Consider the following 21024-nt stretch of genomic DNA (forward strand, 5'->3'; position numbering starts at 1 on the left):
GGGAGCACATTCCTCCCTTTCAGACTGACACAAAATAAATTGCGTCTGACTCGGGAGGCCAGAGAATGAATGATTTGGGGAACTTTTTTCTTGTCATCACTCATTTCACACCACACGAGTTTATAAGGCAAACCTTAAACGTCACGTGTCTTTCTTTCCATGACGGGGTGGTTATGGGCTGTCGGAGGCCTCCAGCAGCTGTGAATGTGGACCAACAGCTCCACCTTGTGGCCACAAAATCCACACGTCACATTTCCTCAAACGACTGATCAGCAGCGTGTAATCTATTACTGTGCTTGATCTAGTGTTCAGGTCCTCAGACTCATGGATTTAGGAAACTCCTTATTTGCACTCTGTCCATTTTATTGTTGTCATACAAAAACAGGAATAAAGAGAAAGCAGCGTCTTACAGGAAGGTCTGACGCGACGAAACGGGCGTTGGGAGAAGGCAACAGGTTATGCAGGATTAAAAACACTGTTCTTCTGAATGCATAGCTGTCTCTTGACGCTCCAGATGCCATGAATGACGACGATCATTTATCCAAGCGAACACATTTACTGGCAGACGCCGCAACGAGGTGGGCGGAAAAGATGCAGGGGGGGGGAATGCATGTGACCGGAAGGTCAAAGGGTCATTCGATCATCCAGGGAAACTGAGCTGCAATTGCATATCCTGGGAGTGCGTGCTCAGACGCTCCGGGCTGACCGCTCAAGAGTGGGCCGGTGCTGTAAGAGCAGCGTGATAAGGTAGAGCATTGGGAAAGGCCGGGGGGGGGGGGGGCACAGGCTGGTTATCGTCTGCTGTGTGACGTTAGCGTTTCCCAGGGTAAACAAGATGACGACACCAACGGCGGTCAAGTCTTTAACATCTGCACCAGGACAGAGAAGTTTGTAAAGGGGGGGGGGGCAACACCCCGGTTACAAACAGTCTCACGGCATTTTTAAAAGGCTAAAACACAGTTTGACGTGAAAACAACAGGAGGAAACCAAGGGAAGGGTCTGTCGTTATACTGGTGTGCACCTAGGAACATGTTCCAGGCGGTTCTTCACACACTGGCTCAACTATAAAAGGATCCAGATTAAAAAACTGAGAGGACTTTCCTCACCCTCAGTCTGGAATTTAAGAGAAGCCACGAAGGAGGAACGCCCCCAACTATGAGCATTATCTCACACTGAGTTTTTCTATACATCCAACTGGATCATCTATACTTTTAATCCTCAAACTGATTCAGTGTTAGACTTTTTGGTTTTTAGTCACGTTACTCTTCGCTATACTTTACGGTTTAGTTACGCTCAGTCCAACCTCACCCTCTCCCACACATGGTTAAAGTGCAATGGAATTCAGTATGTAGACTCGTACTGAGCCAGCAGGATTGGGATCGGACCGAGGGGAATCCGCCCCGCGTGGCTCGCTCCAACACGCCTGCAGCCATTGTGCGTTTTCATCAGCGTCACAGTGTCACAAAAAGGCACGTCCCCATACGTCCGCTCACATTCTTCCCATTTGTCCTACCTGAACCAGGACTCCACCGTGGTTCTGAGATCATGCTAACAAGACGCTCCAAAGGTCAACAAAGACTGGATTCACCGTTTTCTTTCATTAGTTTTGTTAGAGGCAGCAAACACTGGAATCTGTGTTGTCTGAGCTACCAGATAAAACACACATATAACCTAGGAGAGAAGAGGATGGAATTAAAATAACCACTAATAAACCCGACTCCTGCGAAACCTCCTTTCTCTGCCAGATCCTTTGACTGGAAAACAAATCTGCCTTCCTGTCTGATGTCTTCTGGACAGAAGGGTCGCCCGCTGGCGCGCAGCCGTTTCTTGTGCTGGTCTCCGAACAAGGGAAGGGTTACGTGTGCAGTCAGGGCGGGGACGCGTTAACCACTCAGTAGATAGACCACCAGCTCGTAGGTGCACATGGTGATGGCAGTGTTGGGGATCTGTCGCACCAGGTGCGTGGTCAGACCACGGTACAGGGCTGCGTAGCCCTCCTCTTTGGGCACTGTTCTTAGAGTCTGGAAGAAGGACTTGTACTTGGTCCCCTCCTCACGTAACCTGGTTCGGATTACTTCTGCAAGGTCGAAAGCCAAAGGTTAAGGAAGAGTAGCCACCTAGCATAAATGCGCTACATTAGGTGCGCTCACCGTGTGGATAAGCAACCGTTGTGGCGCAGGTCTTGGAGGTGGCAGCAGCGAGCATCATCCCTACGAAGTCCGACGCGACTTTGGGCACCTCCTCCTCCTCCTCCATGTTCTGCGGCATCTTGGCCTCCAGCAGGCGCCGTTTGATGCTTTCGTAGATGACAAAGTGAATGACAGTCTCTGAGATGCCGGCGTAGGACGCCGACATCCCCCTGTAGAACCCGCGCAGGCCCTCCCGCCGATAAACCCGGCGCATGCAATCAAGCGCGCTCATCCGTCGCTCGCCTCGATTCCTTGGGACGAGAGAAACGACGTAAACAACTTGGTTTGTCGCTGGAGTTGAGATTAACGGGACCGATAACACGTCAGGTCACCTGGCATCCAGCTGGAGGCGGGTCTTTATGAGCCATATGGGGTTGGTGGTCGTGATGGCTGTGAAACCTGTGGAGGGAAAGACGGCCTCCAGGATTAAATCGCGTCCAACATCCAGGAACAGCTTTAGCAAGTTGCTGTGGTACTAAATCCCACCAACACATTAAAACTCTAAAAAGCACTGAGTACATCTTACAGGCTGATTTCATTGGGGTGAACTAGCTTTAACTCTTCGTGTAGACACAGAGAAAGCAGAGTAACTGAGAGCTAATCTCTGTAGACGATGCGTGCTAGCAGGATGGAAACTGAATGGCGTAAATGTCATGCAGTTAAGAGTTAAAAACCTCTTCATGAAATTACCTACAAGACGAGGGAGCGGTGCACACAGACAGAAATATAAGAACCAGAAACAAAAAGGAAGCACAGATCTGTGATGAGTACTCACGCAGACCCAAGTAACTCCTCACAGATGCAGCTAGAGACCCCTGGTGGTGGGGGGGTCTCATGGCCTTGCGAGAGGAGAGCTACGGTAGAGTTAAAGCCTAAAACAGACACAGGCTTGTGTGTAGCAATGTGACCAGCATGCAACCAATAAACTCCCCATCCCCGCGGGTGTAACCCACCATCTCCCCACCATCCTCCACCAAAACAGCAGGAGGGACAGAAAAAGCTGGAGTTTGATCAATTCAGAAACCCCTGATGCACAAAGAAATGACAATCAGACATATCACATCCAGTTCAGGGCTGTGTTACGCAAGTGGGAGCAAAGTTTAGCCAGCATCAGCGCGGGGGTGGGGGGGGGCAAGGAGCCGTTTTAGCCGCGGCAGCAGCTGATGCCGAGCTGTGCTGTGGTCACCGTGTCCAACATGGGGGCCGGTTCACCACCCCGTCAGTCTGCAGAACATAATGCACACCTTGATAGCCCTGCGTGGTTGGGGTGTGCTTAAAATGGTGGAATCAGTCACGGTATATTTACACATGAACCCACAGACGCATGTGGTGGTGCTGCAATATTAGAGCAGGGGACCGGGTTGGGGTTAAAGACGGCTGAGCTACGTTGAGACACAAATTGGGGTAAAACGAAGGTTGTGCCTGAGTCTTAGCGCTAAAGTTCAACTCCACCAGTTCCAGCAAAGCACAGGGAGACGAGGAGACACCAGAAGAATCCACCCTTTATGTTCAATCAGCCCCGCTGGTCTGGTGACCCAAGAGTGGGTCCACCCCCCAGCACGAGAGGGATCCCCGCTCAACAGGTGAAGGCGTAAACATGGTGCTGATGGACGGTAGTTACCTGCCATTCCAGCCGACACCATGTGTACCTGTGTGGAGTCAGGTTCCAGCACACCGTTGAGCTTCTCTTTGGCGGTGGAGTAAGCAGCAAAGTAGATGGCTCTTTGTGGCGGGGGGGACAGAAAAGGAAGGTTACGTTTTAGACACGTCTGCAGAGACCGTTAAAGACGAGATATGATGCAAAAAGTCGCTTTTTTTCCACACGTTAGCGCGTATATTTGCGTATCCGGAGTACCTCCCCACCCCGCAGGTGTTAACTTTCAAAACTAATTCAATGTTTTGAAGCTACGAGAGCAAGAAAACGCGTCTCCAAACACTCCGTTTAAATTCATTCATTAATAAGACACGATTTAAATGAATGCACGCGCGTCTGTGTCCACGTCCAGTGACTGCCTTGCCTTCCTCTTCATTCAGCTCTGGCTGGTCTAAGAGCCTAACAAAACACTCCACACCTGCTCAGCACTGCCACCAGTTAGACGGAACATTAGGCACAGCTCACAGCCATTAGCCCCCGGCTCCCTCCAAAAATGACAGGCAATAATGATGGTGGCGCGTAAACGTAGCGGCACAAACAGCGAAGCCTGTAATGGGATTTACAAGGTATGAAAGGACCTTTTCTCCTGAAGCTGCTGCTGTTGCCATGTTGTGATGAGCAGGGAGCTGAGGAGGTTACACAGCTGAGTGGAATCTAAACAACCTGGAGCCTTCAACCCTTCTGGGTCACCCAGTTACCTGAACAAGTCCTGTGGTGTTTACAGAACAACACCGTCCCTTGTAACACACCACATGACCTCAGGCCTGGGCGTTACTGCTAATATCTTTAAACGAGATAAAAATGCTACGGATTAAAACAAACAAGTGGTGCGTCTGTTCTCGTCCCCGGAAGCGTGATGGGATGTGCTCACCTGGAAGGTGCTACACCGATCAAATTTGGTCCCAAGCCTCTGAAGAGAGAACGAGGTCCCTCCTTCTCCAGTATTAACCTGTGGACGACACACAAGACGCCAGAAAGGACACAGAGATTTAGAATGAACCCTGACCCCTGACCCCGAGGCATGACTGGAGTTAGATAATGTACATCACCCCCCCGTTTGTGCACCGTTGATGCCATCGGGGAGGCAGAACACCACACTTGTGTATTGTTTGGAGTGTTTTAACCAAAGTGCTACTCTTGTAAACACCGTGTCGTGTCCTAATATTGATGTCCAATATTTGTGGATGCTGGTTATAGATGTTACTGAGAAGGTTTGGAATAAAGAGTGTTACTTAGTCATGGCTGTATACTTGTGTTTTTTGAGATGGAAATCTATATTACTGCAACAAAGACCCACTTGAGGAAGTGCAGGGGACCGGGTGGAGACATGCGGGCCACGCTGGTGCCGTTGACGGTGCTGAGATGAACCCCGGACACGTAGAAGCTGAGGGAAGATGACTGCAGACGTGTCTTCACCACCTCCAGCGGACAAGTCAATATGGCTCCGACTGTCCCTCCACATCTGGCAGGAAGGCAAGAGGAGGAGACGTTAATGGTGACGCAGCAACCAAGATGCCAGAGAACAGAACATACGGTCCTGCTGGCAACAAGCACGATAAGGAAGTGCCAATGATGCAGTTTGGGGAATGTTAACAATCCCTGGCATGATGCAGATGCAGAGTAAATAGCCGGTCAGGAATGCTTTGTGTCCGTTCAGCACCTCAGCACATTCCAGAGACACGGATCTATGCATTGTTCCATAGGTTGAAAAATGAGAATGCTACAATGACCACAAATACCTGTGCATTAGTAAAGCCATGAGTAGGGCAGCTGTTGGCACCACACAGGTGACAGATAAGAGGTGGCCACTGTGGAACTGCGTGTTTGTCCCTGAACAATAGTGAATATGTGCTCACGCATGCAGACACGCACCAAGACAACCCGAATGTTGCAAGAAATAGGACCGCATTCCATTTCCGTGCAACCGAATCATGAAAACAATCTTTCTAAAAATTCCAATAAAAAGCCACGTGGCTAATCTCACTGAAAGAACACACACACCGGCGTGAAAGATCCCGGCAGATCCCAGATCACGTTCTGGGTGTTGCATCAGTCCCGGAGCTCATTGGGAAACACTGATTTCTGTGTCAACTGTTGGTGTCCCTCAATTCTTTGTCAAGGAATAATGCCACAGGCCAGGCCGATCTGGCCCGTGCACCCGCACCGGACGGTGCAAACGTGCGTGGGTGCAGCCAACGGTGGATATTAAAGGCGGTACGGAGGTGCTCGGCTACACGGTTGTTGTGGTGCATGCCCGCCCCAAAGCTGCAGCTTTGGTCGGTCCCACACCCGTTGTCTAAATAAGTTAGCCGTAACTGGCATTCCTTCCCACACCGAGATTCATTTACCAACCAGATCCCAAAAGGGAATAAACACACTCAACTTGATCCCATACTAGCTAGCCACAACTGTTAGCATTCTGCTAACTTCCTTACCTCTACGTAAGATGACATTAGGTATAACTCACCCTCCGGCTAACAGATGAACCATAGTGTCTCTTTTACTCATGATGTCTCATATTCGGGAAGCGTCCGCGGGGCACCACACTGGGACAATGAGACACGACGTCAAAAAAAGGAAAAACACCAAAGGGAAAAGGCTCCCGAGCTAGCGAGCGAGCAGCGCTCGGTACCTCTGTTGTAGCCGAGGTCAGCTGCGTGGAGGCGAGGATACGTAAGAGCTAACTCGGCTAGCTTACGAAGCTAGAGGGTAAGAAAGGTCGTTGTCAGAGAAAGAGCTTTACGGTTCCTTCTGTCGAAAGCGTCGCCATAACATGCATACATTCAACAATGGCGTACAACTCATTTCTTGCAATAAACGTGACTAAAGCCAGGCCGGGGCTGCCGTTGCCGTGCGCGGTCCTCTGAGAGTCTCCCGGGTCGGATCCTAATGTTTATCGTCGTGACGAGAACCAGAGCCCCGAGTGGTCGCTGATTGGCTGGTGGCAGCTTCTAGTGATCGCTGATTGGCTGGTGGCAGAGCTTCTAGTGATCGCTGATTGGCTGGTGGCGTCCTTAGGGCCCGCCTCTGTCACGTGACAGTCCCAGGCTCTCGGTGAACAGGAAATTTTTAGTTTCCAACACTGAAACCGACAGAAATCTGCTCTCCATCAGGGTTTTTCGTGATCTACTGGCTTCAATACTGTTTACATTTAGGCTGTACGTTGAAAAATTAGGATTCTGTTCAACTGCCGCAGTAGACAATGACAAAAAAGAGGACTTTGATTGATTTTTTAGGCCAATTGAGATTCGTTGAAACCGCCACCCTACATTTCTAAATGCATTAAGATATAACATATTTTATCTTACAGCCACCTTAATCCAGCATTGCAGTTTTGTATTATTACATGTAAAATCAGGGATGCAGATTAGCGCAGGCCCCATCTTGTAATAATCCTTTTAATCCTTGATTATCCTGCTTCTACTTGCATCTGATTTTACATAACTAATAAGTTGGGCAGATATGCAGCAGAGTGCAGGGCAGCCTCGCCCTGGTCCTAAATGTTCACACGCTTGTATTGTGCACACACTGTAGTCCACACTGGACTTGGAGAGGAAGATAGATGTGAAAGACAGAAACTGAGGATCTGCATAAAGAAAAAAACCATACGCTTCTTAATTTTATAATTACAGGCGTAGTCTGCCCAGCCCCAGATCATGTGCCAGAGATTGTCATGTAATCATGCTCTTGCTGACTGACTGCTAGAGGGAATGCAGAGATTTCTGTGTGTGCTGGAATGCTTGGACAGCTGATTATTGCTTTGAATTTTAGATTGCAGTAAAATGATTTGGACGGCTGAATTGACATGGTTTCCTCATGACTGCGTGACCCACAGGTTCGGTGCTCGTGACCTTGCTGTGTTTTTAGTTTGGATGTTTGCTGTTTGCTTTGGCTTTAAGAGCTGAGGTCACGAAAAACATGGAAAGCCACGTTTGACCAAAGTTGACGGTTATTTCTGGGGGACATTGTGGTTCAGAGAAGGCGTATATGTGTGTGTTCATGTTTATTGTGACTTGCACGTGCGTAAAAGCTGAATGGTTCCATGTTTGTACATGTTTATAAGTCACGTTTGCATATAGTTTATGGCTTTTCACCACACTTGTGCAAGATGGTTTTCCTTTTTTGGAAATAAGATTATCTTCAGTGCTAACGTAAATATAGAACTGATGTTGTCTGTCAAACAAAACCGTAACACAAACCGTAATCATCCCATCAACCTAACCCTAACCCTTAACCTCACCCTAACCTCACCCTAACCTCACCCTAACCTCACCCCTAATTTTAGCTTCAACATTAAAAATACTCAAGCAGTCCCTTTAAGATCTGAGGTTCAGCCAAGATGTCCTCGCCTCCCTAAAGCTCCCTCAGTCTGCTAGTAGAATGCATATTTTGGTCCTTTTACACTGCATGTACAAGAACAGACAGACAGACAGACAGACAGACAGACAGACCACAATCATCCACCTCATCCCCGTCCCATGACTCCTGTCAGAGTGCTGAGGCTAAGTGGTAGCACGTTCGGCAGCCTCGCTCATGTGACCGGCGTGCCCTCAGAGATTACTGCAGCAGAGACCTGTAAACCCCATCATGACCTTCCATTCTAAGACCTTTAATCCCCAAATGAAACATCTTCACCCCTGCTAACAGGAAGTCAGTGAAGCACCTTCATACGCCCAAAAACACGAGGCGCACCGCCTGAAATGACCCTTAACTTGAAGGAATAATAATGTTTTTGATGGCGTTTGAAGGCGACGCCACGTCATCACTGAGGTTAATCAGTTAACCCACTTCCCTCAACAAACTCAACAGACCTTTGATCACCCCCCCCCCCCCCCCCCCACACACACACACACACACACCCCTCCGGGAGTCCCAGTTACCCGACTGGCTCCTAGCTTCACTTTGGGCCCATTTTCTTGAGGTTCCTTCCCCGTGTTACCAGTCAGATAAGCCGACAGCGAGTATGGACGCGGCGGGGTTGGTTTGGAGACCAGCGGGGTATTAACCTCATCAGGGAGGCTTCTGTGGCAACTTCACTCTTTCCAAGATTGGACCGAATGGCGGAGGTGGATTTCTTCTAGAGACGTTCTCTACCTCTCTTCCCATAACGAAGGGCTGACCGCAGCACTGGTTAACTGGTTAACTGGTTATGCCTCACCATCACCCATAAAAAGCACTTTGTAAGCATTTGTCATAGACCTCCACCTTGTGGGTGTTTTACTGACACTGTTGAAGGAACTTGAATTTCCTCTGCATGTTCTCTGTTTGAGGCTAAATCAGGTGTAAACTCTGCAGTTTTCTCACTGTGTGAGCAGGGAGGGGAAGGGGGGTGGGGGGGGGTGTGTGTGTGTGTGCAGCAGCAGGATGACACTCATTAACAGCAACACCAGACTTCTGCACAGCAGGACTCTGCAGTCATGGAAAACCAGGCGATGCAATTTATGCCGCTCTTTTCCCATGTAAATCCATGGAATAATGACCAGGGGTGGCTAAACGCCCACAAAGCAACCAGAATCTTACGCAACACCCAAATAATTGACATTTTAGAGTTCCACTGTTTCATTTAAAGTTCCACCGTCACTGTAGGCCGGGAAAATACAGCACGTACGAACAATTTCCCATAATAATTATTTTGATCGCCTTTGGAATAGTTCAAGTTTCTAAACGCACCAACTAAATCGATGTTACGCAACGCGGCGTGCAGTGCCCACCAAGCACGAGGACGTAGATGTTCAGAGGGATGTTTGCAGAATTGCGACGTGCGTTTCTGTGGCCGGTCCAGTAGATGGAGCAGCGAGGTCGGGAGTGTTGGATCAGCTGAGCGGACTCGGATCCCCCCACAAACCCGCAGCAACAACGGCGCTGAACTTTAAAAATAAAGGCGAACACACGATTGTGATGCAGCTACACATTCATCTCAGCAAGCAACTTCTAGACCTCACTGAGCTGCACTGATGTTCAAATAATTTTCAGGTTTATACTTAAAAAACTAGCTTTATTATGGTTACATGCCACCATTCACCCTTAATTCTTAAACAAAGCAGCATGCTGCAGTCGGGGGCTTCTCTCGTCGTGGCAGTGCCGCCAATCGCTTTTATTTTGAAGGCACCAACCGGAAACGTCGCTGCGCGTCGCGTCCAACTCGCGGACGTTCTGCGGCGCGATCCTGCTTTTGTCCACAGTCGGTGCAGCCAAAGTCGGAGCGCTGGATTCAAGTGTCTCTCTGGTTCTGCGGCTCTCACACTCGGACCTGTTGCGGGTAAGAAACCACAAATAGGACCGGGACTGACGTGCGTGTGTCCAGAACTCTGCGCCGGCGGCGGTGGTCTCCAGCCGGAAAAGGGGGGCATTTAAATTTCATGGAGTGGTAGTTCCACAAAGCTACGTTACACATCATCGTTACTCCCCGAGTTCAGTGACTGGAAGTATGCGTTCACCTTCCCACCACCGAATAATCAACCCAGCTTTGTGTTCTCGCATGTTAATCTTAGGGTAATTAGCTAGCTGATTAGCCCACTAGCCTTGAGTTAACTAGCCGAGTCGTGGTTAGTAATGTCTACTTTGTGCCTTCCAAGCTTCGCTCCAATGTGGCAGTTTTGCTTCGTTTTGCATGTAAATCTAAGATCTCAGGGCAGCCTGGAGGCACAAAGGAGAGACAAAGCCGAGTTTTACGCGTTCCAGAGCTCCAGGTCAGCGCTTCCAGGACGGACATTCTCGCGCACTTCTTCCCCAAAACGTCGTTGGAGTTCCCCCGGGTTGATCCTCGGCACGACCCCCCCGGACTGAGAGTATTTTAAACTGCCTAATGACAGGGTGCTTGCTGCAGGGCTGCATTTACTGGAGTGTCCTCCGTGCTTGTGCGTTCTTTCCAGCCCTCCCACCTTCTCCAAGCTGTGTATTTACCGGCTGGAAGAGCTGCGCGCACACCACAGGAATGAACGCGCACTCGCACTGCTGCGTACACCTCCCTGTTATACAGCCCCCCCAAGGGTATCCAACCTGCTCCACCCACACCGACCCGCTGACTGATGGCTGGTTTCTCCATGTCCTTTCCAGGCTGCGAGGATGGCTGATAGAAAAGGACGGCGTCCAACGACTTGACGAGATGCTGGGTCGGAACCGCTTCCTCCTCCTGCTGCTGGTGGGGGGGGTCACGCTGGCCTTCGTCAGCCTGAGCCTCCAGTTCCGTGAGTGCGCTAACGTCTCCTCTATGTTGAAGGGAAAACCGTCTCCAAGAGCTCGAACAGCCGAACCAGTCGTCCGTTGTGATCCCGTGAATGTGCTTCCCCCAGAGCCTGTGGCTCACATCAAACGCCGCGCAGGTTACGGAAAACGCGCACAGGAAGCGACGCTTTCATCCGATCTCCCGCTGGAAACGCTCCGGGGTTGAGAAGGTCGCCGCGGCGACGTGGCGCCGTGACCCAGCTGACCTCTGATGCCCTTCTAAAATAACAAGCTTTGTTCTTGGCGCCGTACTTAAAGCTGCCGTCATTATTAATTCAGCGGAGGAGGATTTGAGCCGTTACCATGGATGAAGGTCTCATGTTTAAAACATGGGCGGCGTCTGTTGTTCCTCTTTACCTCTCGGTTCTTCTGTTGCTGCGTTTCCAGCTCAGCCTGTTTGTCTCCCATCAGGTCGTGGGGTCAGAACTAGAATTCTAATTCCACCTGCAGAGATAAGAGACAGGTAGTGATAAACGAGGGGGGGCGCGTCTCCCCCGGAGATTAAGAGCCAGACGGCAGCAACATGGCGTCAGAGGTCCCGGAAGCGTCAGCGGGGACGTTTACACAGGAAAGGGAACCAAAACCGCAGCACAATGGAAACTAGTTCCAGATTGGTGCAGGAGAGAAGCAGAGCCAGTTCAGTAGATGATCTCTGGAGCGCCGCTCAGATCCTTCTTGCATTCCTCACATTCCTGCTGCCTGTCGCGTCCCCTCGGCCGGGGCAGGCCCGATGGGTCAGAGTGGAAAAACTTCATTTCTACGCGGGGTGGGGCCTGTAACGTCTGAGCTTGCTCCCAGCATCCATGAAAACAAAGCTTCATAATTCCAGTAAAACCAGTCGGATCTGGCCCGCGACCCACTGGTTCCATCTGCACCGTTCCTACAGCGTAAATGACCCACTCGGGTATCAGCTCAGGTACCCACCGGTGAACAAGCCTTGTTGCCTAGCAACAGCGCCTGTGTTTATGTGCTGACTGTGTTGGTGCATGGTTCTGGCTGCTGTGACGGTTCCGGGCTTTTCCGGGTCCCCTTCAGAATGGCACAGCTGTGCAAACACAGAGGCGCCGGCTGGCTGGGTTCTCCGCCTCTGAACCGGGTCGGTGCCGAACCGGCGTCCGGCGGTTCTCTACCCTCTGAAGTTGCTTCAGAACCGAACCGCTCTCGCGTCACCGTGGACCAACCTGCTGCAGCCTCCGCGGAGGCTTGGCTGGTGCTGCTGTGCGCCCACAAAAGCCTCATTGTGTCGGTGGCTGAATGCTCCGGCCTCCGGACGGGCGTGCACGTGTGTGCGTGCACGTTGCTGTGGGTGGGAGGCGGCAAAAGTTTGCAGCACAGACTCGGTAGAGGTGGACCCGATGTGTCAGAGAATGAGCTCCAGTGTGAGCGGCCGGACCTCGAGGCTCAAAATGGTCTCGGCAGCGAGCGCACGGCTCCGGTTGCTCCTGCTCCTCCTGGTCTGTGGTGAGTTCATGCGGGAATTCTTTCTTTCTCCTGAGGTTTGTGTCCAGGTGTCCGGACCTGAACCGATCCCTGGATGCTGTTTGGTAAATGAGGCTTAATGTTCCTGGTGCCTAATTAAACACGCAGGAGTTTTAATAGTGAGTGCTGGTGAATCTCAGATATATTAGCAGTTGGGAATCTGCACACACAAATATCCCAAAGCAAATAAATGTATCTGGAGGAGTTTTAATTGTTATTTTCCTGGAATAGTTGCCGTCTGTGTCCGTGTTTGCTGCTGAAAAAACCCACTTTTCCTGTGAATTGTGCATTTGTGAAGGGCTCTTCCAGCCCTCTGCTCTCTTTGGACCGTTGCCCCCCCCCAGAGACTCACAGGTTGCTGGTTTCTAGGCAACTGTGTCAGCGGTGGGGAAACTTTGTGTGAGGAGCTGTTGACATGGAGATGAATTCCAGCTGAGGGATTTTTTTCATTGTCTGGTTTTATTTTACGTCTTGAAACGATCGGCCTTGTTTTTTGGAGGGGGGGGGGGGGGTGTTTGTGAACCCTCACCTGACCCCGAGGTCTTTCTCTTCACAGTGAACCTCACCCCCACCGCTTCCACGGAGAGACAACTGGATGTCCAGGAAGGTGCGGAGCTGGCCAAGAGCCGGAAGAGGGTGTTCCCAGAAACCCACCCCCCCGGCCCCGACTCTGCCAGGGACCCTTACAGCTACTGCAACACCCCCAACGGCAGCGAGCAGGCCTGGGAGGGTGAGACAGCTCGCTCCCCCATCGAGGATGGAGCCCGTCTGATGAAGGTCTGATGAAGGTCTGATGAAGGTCTCCTCCCCCAGGTCACAGTCCAGCAGACTACCGGCTGCTGTCGGTGCAGGTGATGATCCGCCACGGCGACCGCTACCCCCTCTACACCATCCCCAAGACCAAGCGGCCCGCCATCGACTGCACCCTGTCCGCCAGCAGGTAAACGCGCCGCGTTTCGATGAATCCCGGCGGCGTTCCGACATCTTCAACACTCCTGAAAACGCCGTCGACCTCCTGCAGAACCACCGAATTTGGCTCTGCGTCCTGGTTCTGCAGGGTTCTCCAACGCTAAACAGGCCCAGTTTACTTCCTGGTGCAGCGGCCAGCGTCTCCTTCCTCCTCCTTCCTCCTCCTTCCTCCTCCTCCTTCCTCCTCCTCCTTCCTCCTCCTTCCTCCGGTTCTGCCGGCTTTGGAAGACGTGTCAACAGGAAGTTGGAAAAGCCGACGCGTGGAATTAACTCTGTATGCAGACGGCTCACACAGTCCTCGGTGGCTCGGCCCAAACTCGCCCCCGTCAGGCTGTGCAGCTGCGCGCTGGCGTTGCGCCCGGTGGCCGTGCACATCTGGAGGGAGGAGGCGGGGCTGTAATCTGGCGCCGGCCCAGGCCGCTGTGCAGCCGAGCTTTGACCGTCTGCTTATTGGAGTTTTCAGAACCCCTGATCCCTGAACTTGAGCTGAAAGTGGGGCAGCGCACAAGCCTCTTATGCGGGAGGTAATTAAGAGAAATTTAATTTGAAGGTGTCTGGTTCAGGAGCGCCGCCGTGCACGGACCCACAGCCGGGCCGCGCGCGGACCCACAGCCGGCCGCGCACGGACCCACAGCCGGGCCGCGCGCGGACCCACAGCCGGGCCGTGCGCGGTCTGCGGGTTATTTATAGTTTGGGAGGGTTTGTTTTCGCAGGCCTGCTGAGTCTGAACGCGCTGCCCCATATTAGTGCACTCCTATTATCGCAGGCAGGGATGAGCGTGCGTGTGCGTGCGCACGTGCGCTGGCACCAGCAGTGCCGACCCGCTGTCTCCGTCTGCGGTTAGTTGAGCTCAGATCTCCCCATCAAGCAGAATCTCGTTTCCTTCCTTCTGGCTGCAGCCGCCACAGTCTCTTTATCCTGCTGCATTCGTCTGTTTACTCTCTCCCTCAGTTTTACTGTTTACCCCCCCCCCCATCCCCCCATTACTCCTCTTTCTATCCCTTCCTGCCTCCTGCTAATCCCCCCCCCCATCCAGTGATGATAATCCCTTCTTAATGTAATTGGACTCAATATTTTTCAGTTAGCAACAATCAGCCTAATAGCCAGTCTGTCTGACTCTTTGTGTCCTCATCCAGTCTCTGAGTGCAGCCAATTAAATGTAGATTTCCCCAAATTCCCCCCTCGGTGAGCTAATCTGCTGACGACGGAGCAGCGGGAGCCATGGGTGGGCGGCAGACATGGAGACCAACCAGCAGCCGGAAGAGTTTCCTGATGGAGAGGAAATGTTGGCTCATTGTGCGAAGCTCTGAAATGTGGCTTGGTTTCCGTATTTTGGGAGGAAACGTGTGTGTGTTTGCCACGTTCTTAAATTTGTCCACTATCACTATGGAAACTGCGTGTGTGCGCGCACAAGCCTTTAATCTGAGTGAGCTGAGCCGCGGCCCCGCAGATTTGCTGTATTAAATTGTGATCTTTATTCGTCTCTAATCTATGAAATCACTGACTGCCTCTCTGGCTGCCTCATCCCTTCATCTTTGTTTGTGCGTATTTATGCTCGTGCGTGTGTCCAGAAGCAGCAATTTGTGTTTTTATTGCACCATTTTCCCCACATTTCCTCCCACAGCGGTGTGTTGGGGCGACACCTGGCGGTCAGTGGCGGAACTGCCGGCACATTTATTCTTTGGGACGAATGACGTAACAAATAAAACATCAAAGATGACGCAGTGACTTAATTTAGCGGCCTGATTAATGTGGCTGTGCCGTTGTTTGTTGTCTCCAGTCCAACCTGAATATTTTCTCCATAAATTGTGTCACAGGAGTCCATCCCACCCTCTGCTGACCCCCTATATCAGCCACATGGGGCTGGGGGGGCGCGCTAAATGGGAAGCCCCGCTCAACTCTGTTCCCCGCATCCCAAACCACAGTTCCTGTGAGGTGGGGGAGCTCACCCAGACAGGTGAGCCGCCGCTGACGCCCGTGAAGGCGGCCCGCTCTCGCACAGTCCTGACCCGCCTCTGTTGTCCGCAGGTGTGGTGCAGCACCTCCACAACGGGCAGCTCCTCCGCCAGGCCTACAGGCACCACAGCATCCTCCCTTCTGATTGGTCGCCCCACCAGCTGGGGGTGGAGACCACCAGCCGGAGCCGCACCGTCCAGAGCGGGCTGGCCTTCCTCTACGGCTTCCTGCCGGACTTCGACTGGGGGAGGGTGAGCGTGCGGCACCAGTGGAGCACCTTGTTCTGCGGCGCGGCGTGCGACTGTCCGGCCCGGAACCGATACCTGGAGGAGGAGCAGAGGAGGCAGTACCGGCTCAGGGTGGCCGACAGGGAGCTGGAGAAGACGTACGCCGACATGGCGCGGACCGTGGGCGTGCTCACGCGCCACCTGCGGGCCGCCAACCCCATCGACTCCCTGCTGTGCCACCTCTGCCACGGGCTCCCCTTCCCGTGTGCTTCCGCGGGGGGCGGGAACGCCGGGAAGTGTCTGACGATGGAGCAGTTTGCCGTGATCCGCCGGCAGCAGCGGGACGACGATCTGGACCGCAGCAGAGTCGGGCTTTACCGCAAATACGCCACCTTGGCCATGCACCCCTACCTCAACCAGACCGCCACTAAGATGGAGCGCGCTTCCAGGGAGGGCGCCAGGAGGGAGGAGGTCTTCAGCCTGGCCTCGGGACATGACATCACCATCTCGCCGCTGCTGAGCGCCCTCGGGCTGACGGAGGCCTCCTTTCCACGGTTCGCAGCCAGGGTGGTGTTTGAACTGTGGAGGAGTCCGAAACAGACGAAGAAGAGCTCCAGCACGGGCGAGAGGTCGAAGGGGAAGGGCGGGGGGCTGTTCATCAGGATCCTCTACAACGGCGAGGACGTGACGTTTCACACCGCCTTCTGTCGGTCACATGACCGCCACGCCGGCCAGCCCCTCTGCCCTCTGGAGAACTTCCTGTCTTTTGTCAGGAGGGACATGTTCGGCATCGTCAACGCCACGTCCTACCGGGAGGCGTGCTACGGGCGCTGACCCAGAGGACGCTCCTCACTTTTATGCTGCTCCGCTTCCCTAAATTTCCACTTTTAATTAAAAAAAAACGGACCAATTCATGCTTTCCCGACCTTTTTACACACCTTTTTTGGAAGTATGTGTATATAAGTGATAAATTGGCAATGTTTTAAGGCACTCAGCCACTTTATTGGTGCATTCCATAATCTGTTGGCATTATAGAAGGACAATATTGTGCTTGTGAGACAAAACCAGAGCTGGAAATATGCTGGATTAACTATTCCTTGTGTATAATAAGAGAAATGATCTGTTCTTAATGTCTGAAGTTGGTGTTTATTAATGTTGGTGGGCACAGATGTAATGTAATTTAGGTTTTAATGAAATTAGCAGCAGTACTTTCAGTACTCTGAATGTAATATGAGGTGGATGTGTGTGAAATGAACCTCTAACCAATTAAAGTTTAATACAACACGTCTCAGTTGTGGGTGCCTGCTGTGGAATTTAATGTACAAAGCACGTGACCAGAAGAAAAAGACCCAACACTATCCACGAGAGAAGAGAATTTGCAATTAAAAAATAATAAAGCATTTATATGACATAGACTGTGTTTATCTGTTACAATAATTGCACTATTTACATCTGTTAGTTGCACTATTTACATCTGTTATTTGCACTATTTAAATCTGTTATTTGCACTATTTACATCTGTTATTTGCACTGCTTTCCATACTTTGCACATTTTTACCATGTTTCATCATTATTGTATAGTTAAAACATTCACATAGTTAAAAACTGCATAAATAGCCTCTATTGATTCCCGTAGGAAATTCAGCATAGTTACAGCCTGTTTATATATTTATCTTGGTTGCAAAGACTTTTATATATCCTTTACATATCTGTGAACTCTGTAAATACAAACATAGATTGATATCATAAACATATATCATTGTGTGTATATATTGTATATACCCATCACAGTTTTATTCGCTACTTAAGCACTTCTGGTTAGACGCTAACTGCATTTCGTTGCCTTTACTTGTGACATGTGTAATGACAATAAAGTTTAAATTTTTTTTAGGGGGTGTTATTCTTAGGTGCGCCGCCAGGTGGCATCGTTGCTCCACAAACCGCGTGAAGGTGGTCCATCTGCCTCCATCAGTCATCAGCCACCGGTGCTGCGGGGCCACGGCACGCACGCACGCACGCACGCACCCGCTTTATGTGCTCCCCATCTTCAAAAGGGCCGCTGGCTGCGTGCACAGCGCTTCCCACCAATTGAAGAACTCTTAGAATCCGAGTATCGACTCGGGAAACGCACAACGACAAGTGCGGGACGGCCAAATTGCGTTTGCAGCTTATGGATGTTTGATTTCCGCCGGTAGCGGAGCGCCTGTTTGCAAGTGGATGGATGGAGACGCAACTGATGCCGGAGACAGATTACAGATGTCATCTGCAGGAGAAAAGACTTTTCATTTAGCTAATGCACCCCCGCGCGCGCCAGAGCACCAGGAAGTGAAGCAAGTCGGACTCATTTGAAGAGACAGTTGGACCGCGTCGCGTCTGATTTCATTTGCTCAGCTTATACTCGTCCATCTGTGTTACACTTTCCTAAATAAGGTTATTATTGTTGTTATTGTTATTATTGTGTCGGCGTCCCAATTGTGCTGATGCCAAACGTGGATTCAGAGACGTCACGGCTGGCCGCCAGGGGGCGCTTTTCCTGCAACTTTACCTGTTTTTACTGCGACAGCCTGAACTTTTTCCTGCTTCTCTACAATTTTGGTATCTACGAGGGAGTTCAGGGAACTCCCGTGTGGTTGTCCCTCAAATAAAGAAGCTTAAAATACAACAAAATAAAGGTAGAAACCGCGAGGAAAAACACGGTTTGCTTCTGCTTTTTTTTAGAAACTTATAATAAAAAATTCAGAGCTAATTTCATGGCCTCCCGTCACTGTCGGACGGGAAGTTTCAGGATCACAACATCCCGTCAGCTCCAGTCCTGCGGGAAACACGTGTGAGCCAGTTTGGAATTGTTCCCCAACGTTCCCGACCACATTAAGCTTCTTCTGGGTGCTGCCACAACGCCACAACATGGCTAAACCGATCCCGCCCCCTCTCTGGCCCCGCCCCTTTCCCGCCAACGCCTTTTGCCCTCCAGCTCCTGACACGCCTCTGAAGTCATCCCGCCATCCGAAAGATTGATGTGGTGAATCTGTCCCTTGCTTGCACGTGCACGTTCAACATGCACACCCTTCAGAGACACCGCTTTAGCCTTTAGCCGGCTAAAAGGACACCTGGAGAGCAGCGGGAAATTAGCGTTAGCACGTAAAAACAGTTTATGGAGAAAGAAAGTGTGTGTTCAGTTGACTCTGAGGTAATTGGTGTGTGTGTGTGTGTGAGTGTGTGAGTGTGTGTGTGTGTGTGTGTGTGTGTGTGTGTGTGTGTGTGTGAGTGTTCTGCCTGTTGGTGTTTAAACCGTTCCACCAGTTGTTTTCTCAGATGTGGGCCGTTATTAAGCCTCTTTACCGCTGTAAACAGAGTAGCCGAGTGTTTATGTGAGTGTTGGAGGCTCTTCGGCGGCGCGCGAGCACCTTTTTGTCATTCGCGGGACGCCGGCGAGCTCTCGTTAGCTCAAATTATCGGGATTTATGAGTCTCGTCGTGCAGAAAGTGGCAGGCCGGAGGCTTCGCTCAACACAGGAGCAAACAGTCGGACTAATTGAGTTTGGTCATTAGCGTCTGAACGGAGTGCTCGCCGAGTCGCTCATTCATCACGATGCACATAAACAGGCGCAATGAAAAACAGATGTAAGCAATCGTGCTGCCCCCCCCCCCCCCATGCTACCTTGGAATTCTTTGATCTCCCTTTAAAGTGCATGTGTTAGGATCAAAGCATCAACGCTAGCTTGCCAAAATATGCTAACTCTGAAAAATGCAGCGCCACCTGAGGGCCGGAGGGATTCTGCAGGAGAAACGACCCGGCTAAAATCACGAGCGCAAAGGTCATACGAAAGGCCAAAGGTCATACGAGTCATGTGACCGAGATGAGGTCACTTCTGTGGGGCGTCGCGGCTTTCAGCGCGTCATTAACCACGATCACTCGTTGCTCTGGTACCAACGTCCAAAGAGTCTTTCATCGTTCTCCAGGAGAAATGAAGGGGGGGGAGTGGAGGTGTGTATGTGTGTGTGTGTGTGTGGGGGGGTGGAAGTGTGTGTGTGTGTGTGGGGGGGGTGGAAACAGCAGAAGCATCTGCGTCAGAGAGACGCTTGTAAATTTGTGGCCAAGTCGGAGTGATGGGGCGAGATGAGGTGAAGGAGGCGGGAGGGGGGCGGGGCTAAATGGGTCAGGCCCACCCGTCGTCCCGGGCACGGCGAGCAGCCCCCGGAGGTGGATGGACGCAGCTCCGCTGGTGTCAGAGGAGGCTCTGGAGCGTCCGACGCCGGGAAGCGCCTGTTTCCAGTGCATCAGGCCGGATGGGGCTGATTGTGCGGTTGCCGCGGTGATGGACCCTGCGCCTGGTCTTTGTCAGCAGTCGGACATTAAAGTTTCAGTGGTTCTTCAGCTCTGGAGACACTCGCTCTTATTTATAGTCGCACTTGTATCTCAATGTGATGCAAAACCAGCCTGTCAGAAGAGGATTTACCGACTGCTCCGCCCACTTCCCCCCCCCCCCCACTGGTTATAATAGGTTCTGGGAGACGAGCTCAGCCTGGAGCGCCGGGATGCTGACATGCTAACATGAAAGGGTTAATCTCACCTGACAACACAAAACAATGACTAAGGACCCCCCCCCCCCCACACACACACACACACACACACACACGTTTTGGGAACAAAATCCGATCCATCGGGGCGTCACGTCCCCCCCCCCCCCAGGCCTCACGCTGCTGTGGTATCAGGTGGAAGGGTTCCACTTCCTGTCTTTGTCGGCAGGTTCCTGGCCGGGGGGGACAATCTCCTGATAGGGCCCGTGGGCGACACTACCTGTTCCACCGAGGTTCTGGACGGCGCCGCTGTGGGGGCCTCGGAGAGGGTGTTTGCTCGTGTGCCTGCCAGTAAACAGGAAGTCATTAGTCATGTTGTGTTGTGATATTTCTGCGTGTGTAGAAAACACGTTTTAGTCAGAAAACCTTTGTTGTTGGAGGTCCGAGTCTCGCCGTTCCGGCGTTCCTCGTGATGCTTAAGGCGCCGGAGTGGCGGCGGGATCAGAACGTTGGCTGGTTACCCTCCACGCATCGCTGGGAGACCAGATATTCCAGCTTCAATCACCAGGATTAGCGCCTCTGCGCTAACGAGCTAGCAAATGAACGTGTCAGCGCGCTCCGAGTCCGGTTCTGTAACTCAAACCGACAACCTGACAGCCGCACTTCCTTTCTGGAGAGCGGGGAAACGTCTGTGGCGTTGGGATGGCCTCCACGGTCTCCACGGTAACGCATTTTTGGGCTGATAGACGCTGCTGCTGCGGAGCGCCGCGGGCGCACGATCGATGGCGCTCGGCTCCACGGCACAAATC

The 21024-nt window shown here is 51.7% G+C and overlaps 2 protein-coding genes across 6 annotated transcripts; one reads left to right on the top strand and one right to left on the bottom strand.

Moving 5' to 3' along the window:
• Positions 1–342: 342 nt before the first annotated feature.
• Positions 343–10098, bottom strand: LOC130534568 (solute carrier family 25 member 36-A-like). Of its 4 annotated transcripts, XM_057048825.1 has the most exons (9): positions 6625–6752; positions 6476–6545; positions 6311–6389; positions 5141–5305; positions 4715–4792; positions 3811–3911; positions 2522–2588; positions 2151–2440; positions 343–2077 (listed from the first exon to the last, which is right to left on the bottom strand). In XM_057048825.1, exons 3-9 carry the CDS (start codon positions 6349–6351, stop codon positions 1884–1886), a joined length of 936 nt encoding a protein of 311 aa, XP_056904805.1. In that variant the 5' UTR covers positions 6352–6389; positions 6476–6545; positions 6625–6752; the 3' UTR covers positions 343–1883. The 4 variants fall into 4 exon arrangements, with proteins under 4 accessions (XP_056904805.1, XP_056904807.1, XP_056904808.1 ...); XM_057048827.1 differs by lacking the exons at positions 6311–6389; positions 6476–6545; positions 6625–6752 and adding exons at positions 9555–9710; positions 9957–10091; XM_057048828.1 differs by lacking the exons at positions 6311–6389; positions 6476–6545; positions 6625–6752 and adding an exon at positions 9957–10098.
• On the top strand, positions 9978–16985 carry pxylp1 (2-phosphoxylose phosphatase 1). 2 transcript variants are annotated; one of them, XM_057048824.1, is made up of 6 exons: positions 9978–10102; positions 10900–11030; positions 13103–13276; positions 13360–13486; positions 15333–15472; positions 15544–16985. In XM_057048824.1, the coding sequence occupies exons 2-6, from the start codon at positions 10949–10951 to the stop codon at positions 16530–16532; spliced, it is 1512 nt and encodes a 503-aa protein (XP_056904804.1). In that variant the 5' UTR covers positions 9978–10102; positions 10900–10948; the 3' UTR covers positions 16533–16985. The 2 variants fall into 2 exon arrangements, with proteins under 2 accessions (XP_056904804.1, XP_056904802.1); XM_057048822.1 differs by lacking the exons at positions 9978–10102; positions 10900–11030 and adding an exon at positions 12209–12528.
• Positions 16986–21024: the final 4039 nt, after the last annotated feature.

The sequence above is a fragment of the Takifugu flavidus genome, chromosome 12, assembly GCF_003711565.1.
Source record: "Takifugu flavidus isolate HTHZ2018 chromosome 12, ASM371156v2, whole genome shotgun sequence".
Taxonomy (NCBI): Eukaryota; Metazoa; Chordata; class Actinopteri; order Tetraodontiformes; family Tetraodontidae; genus Takifugu; species Takifugu flavidus.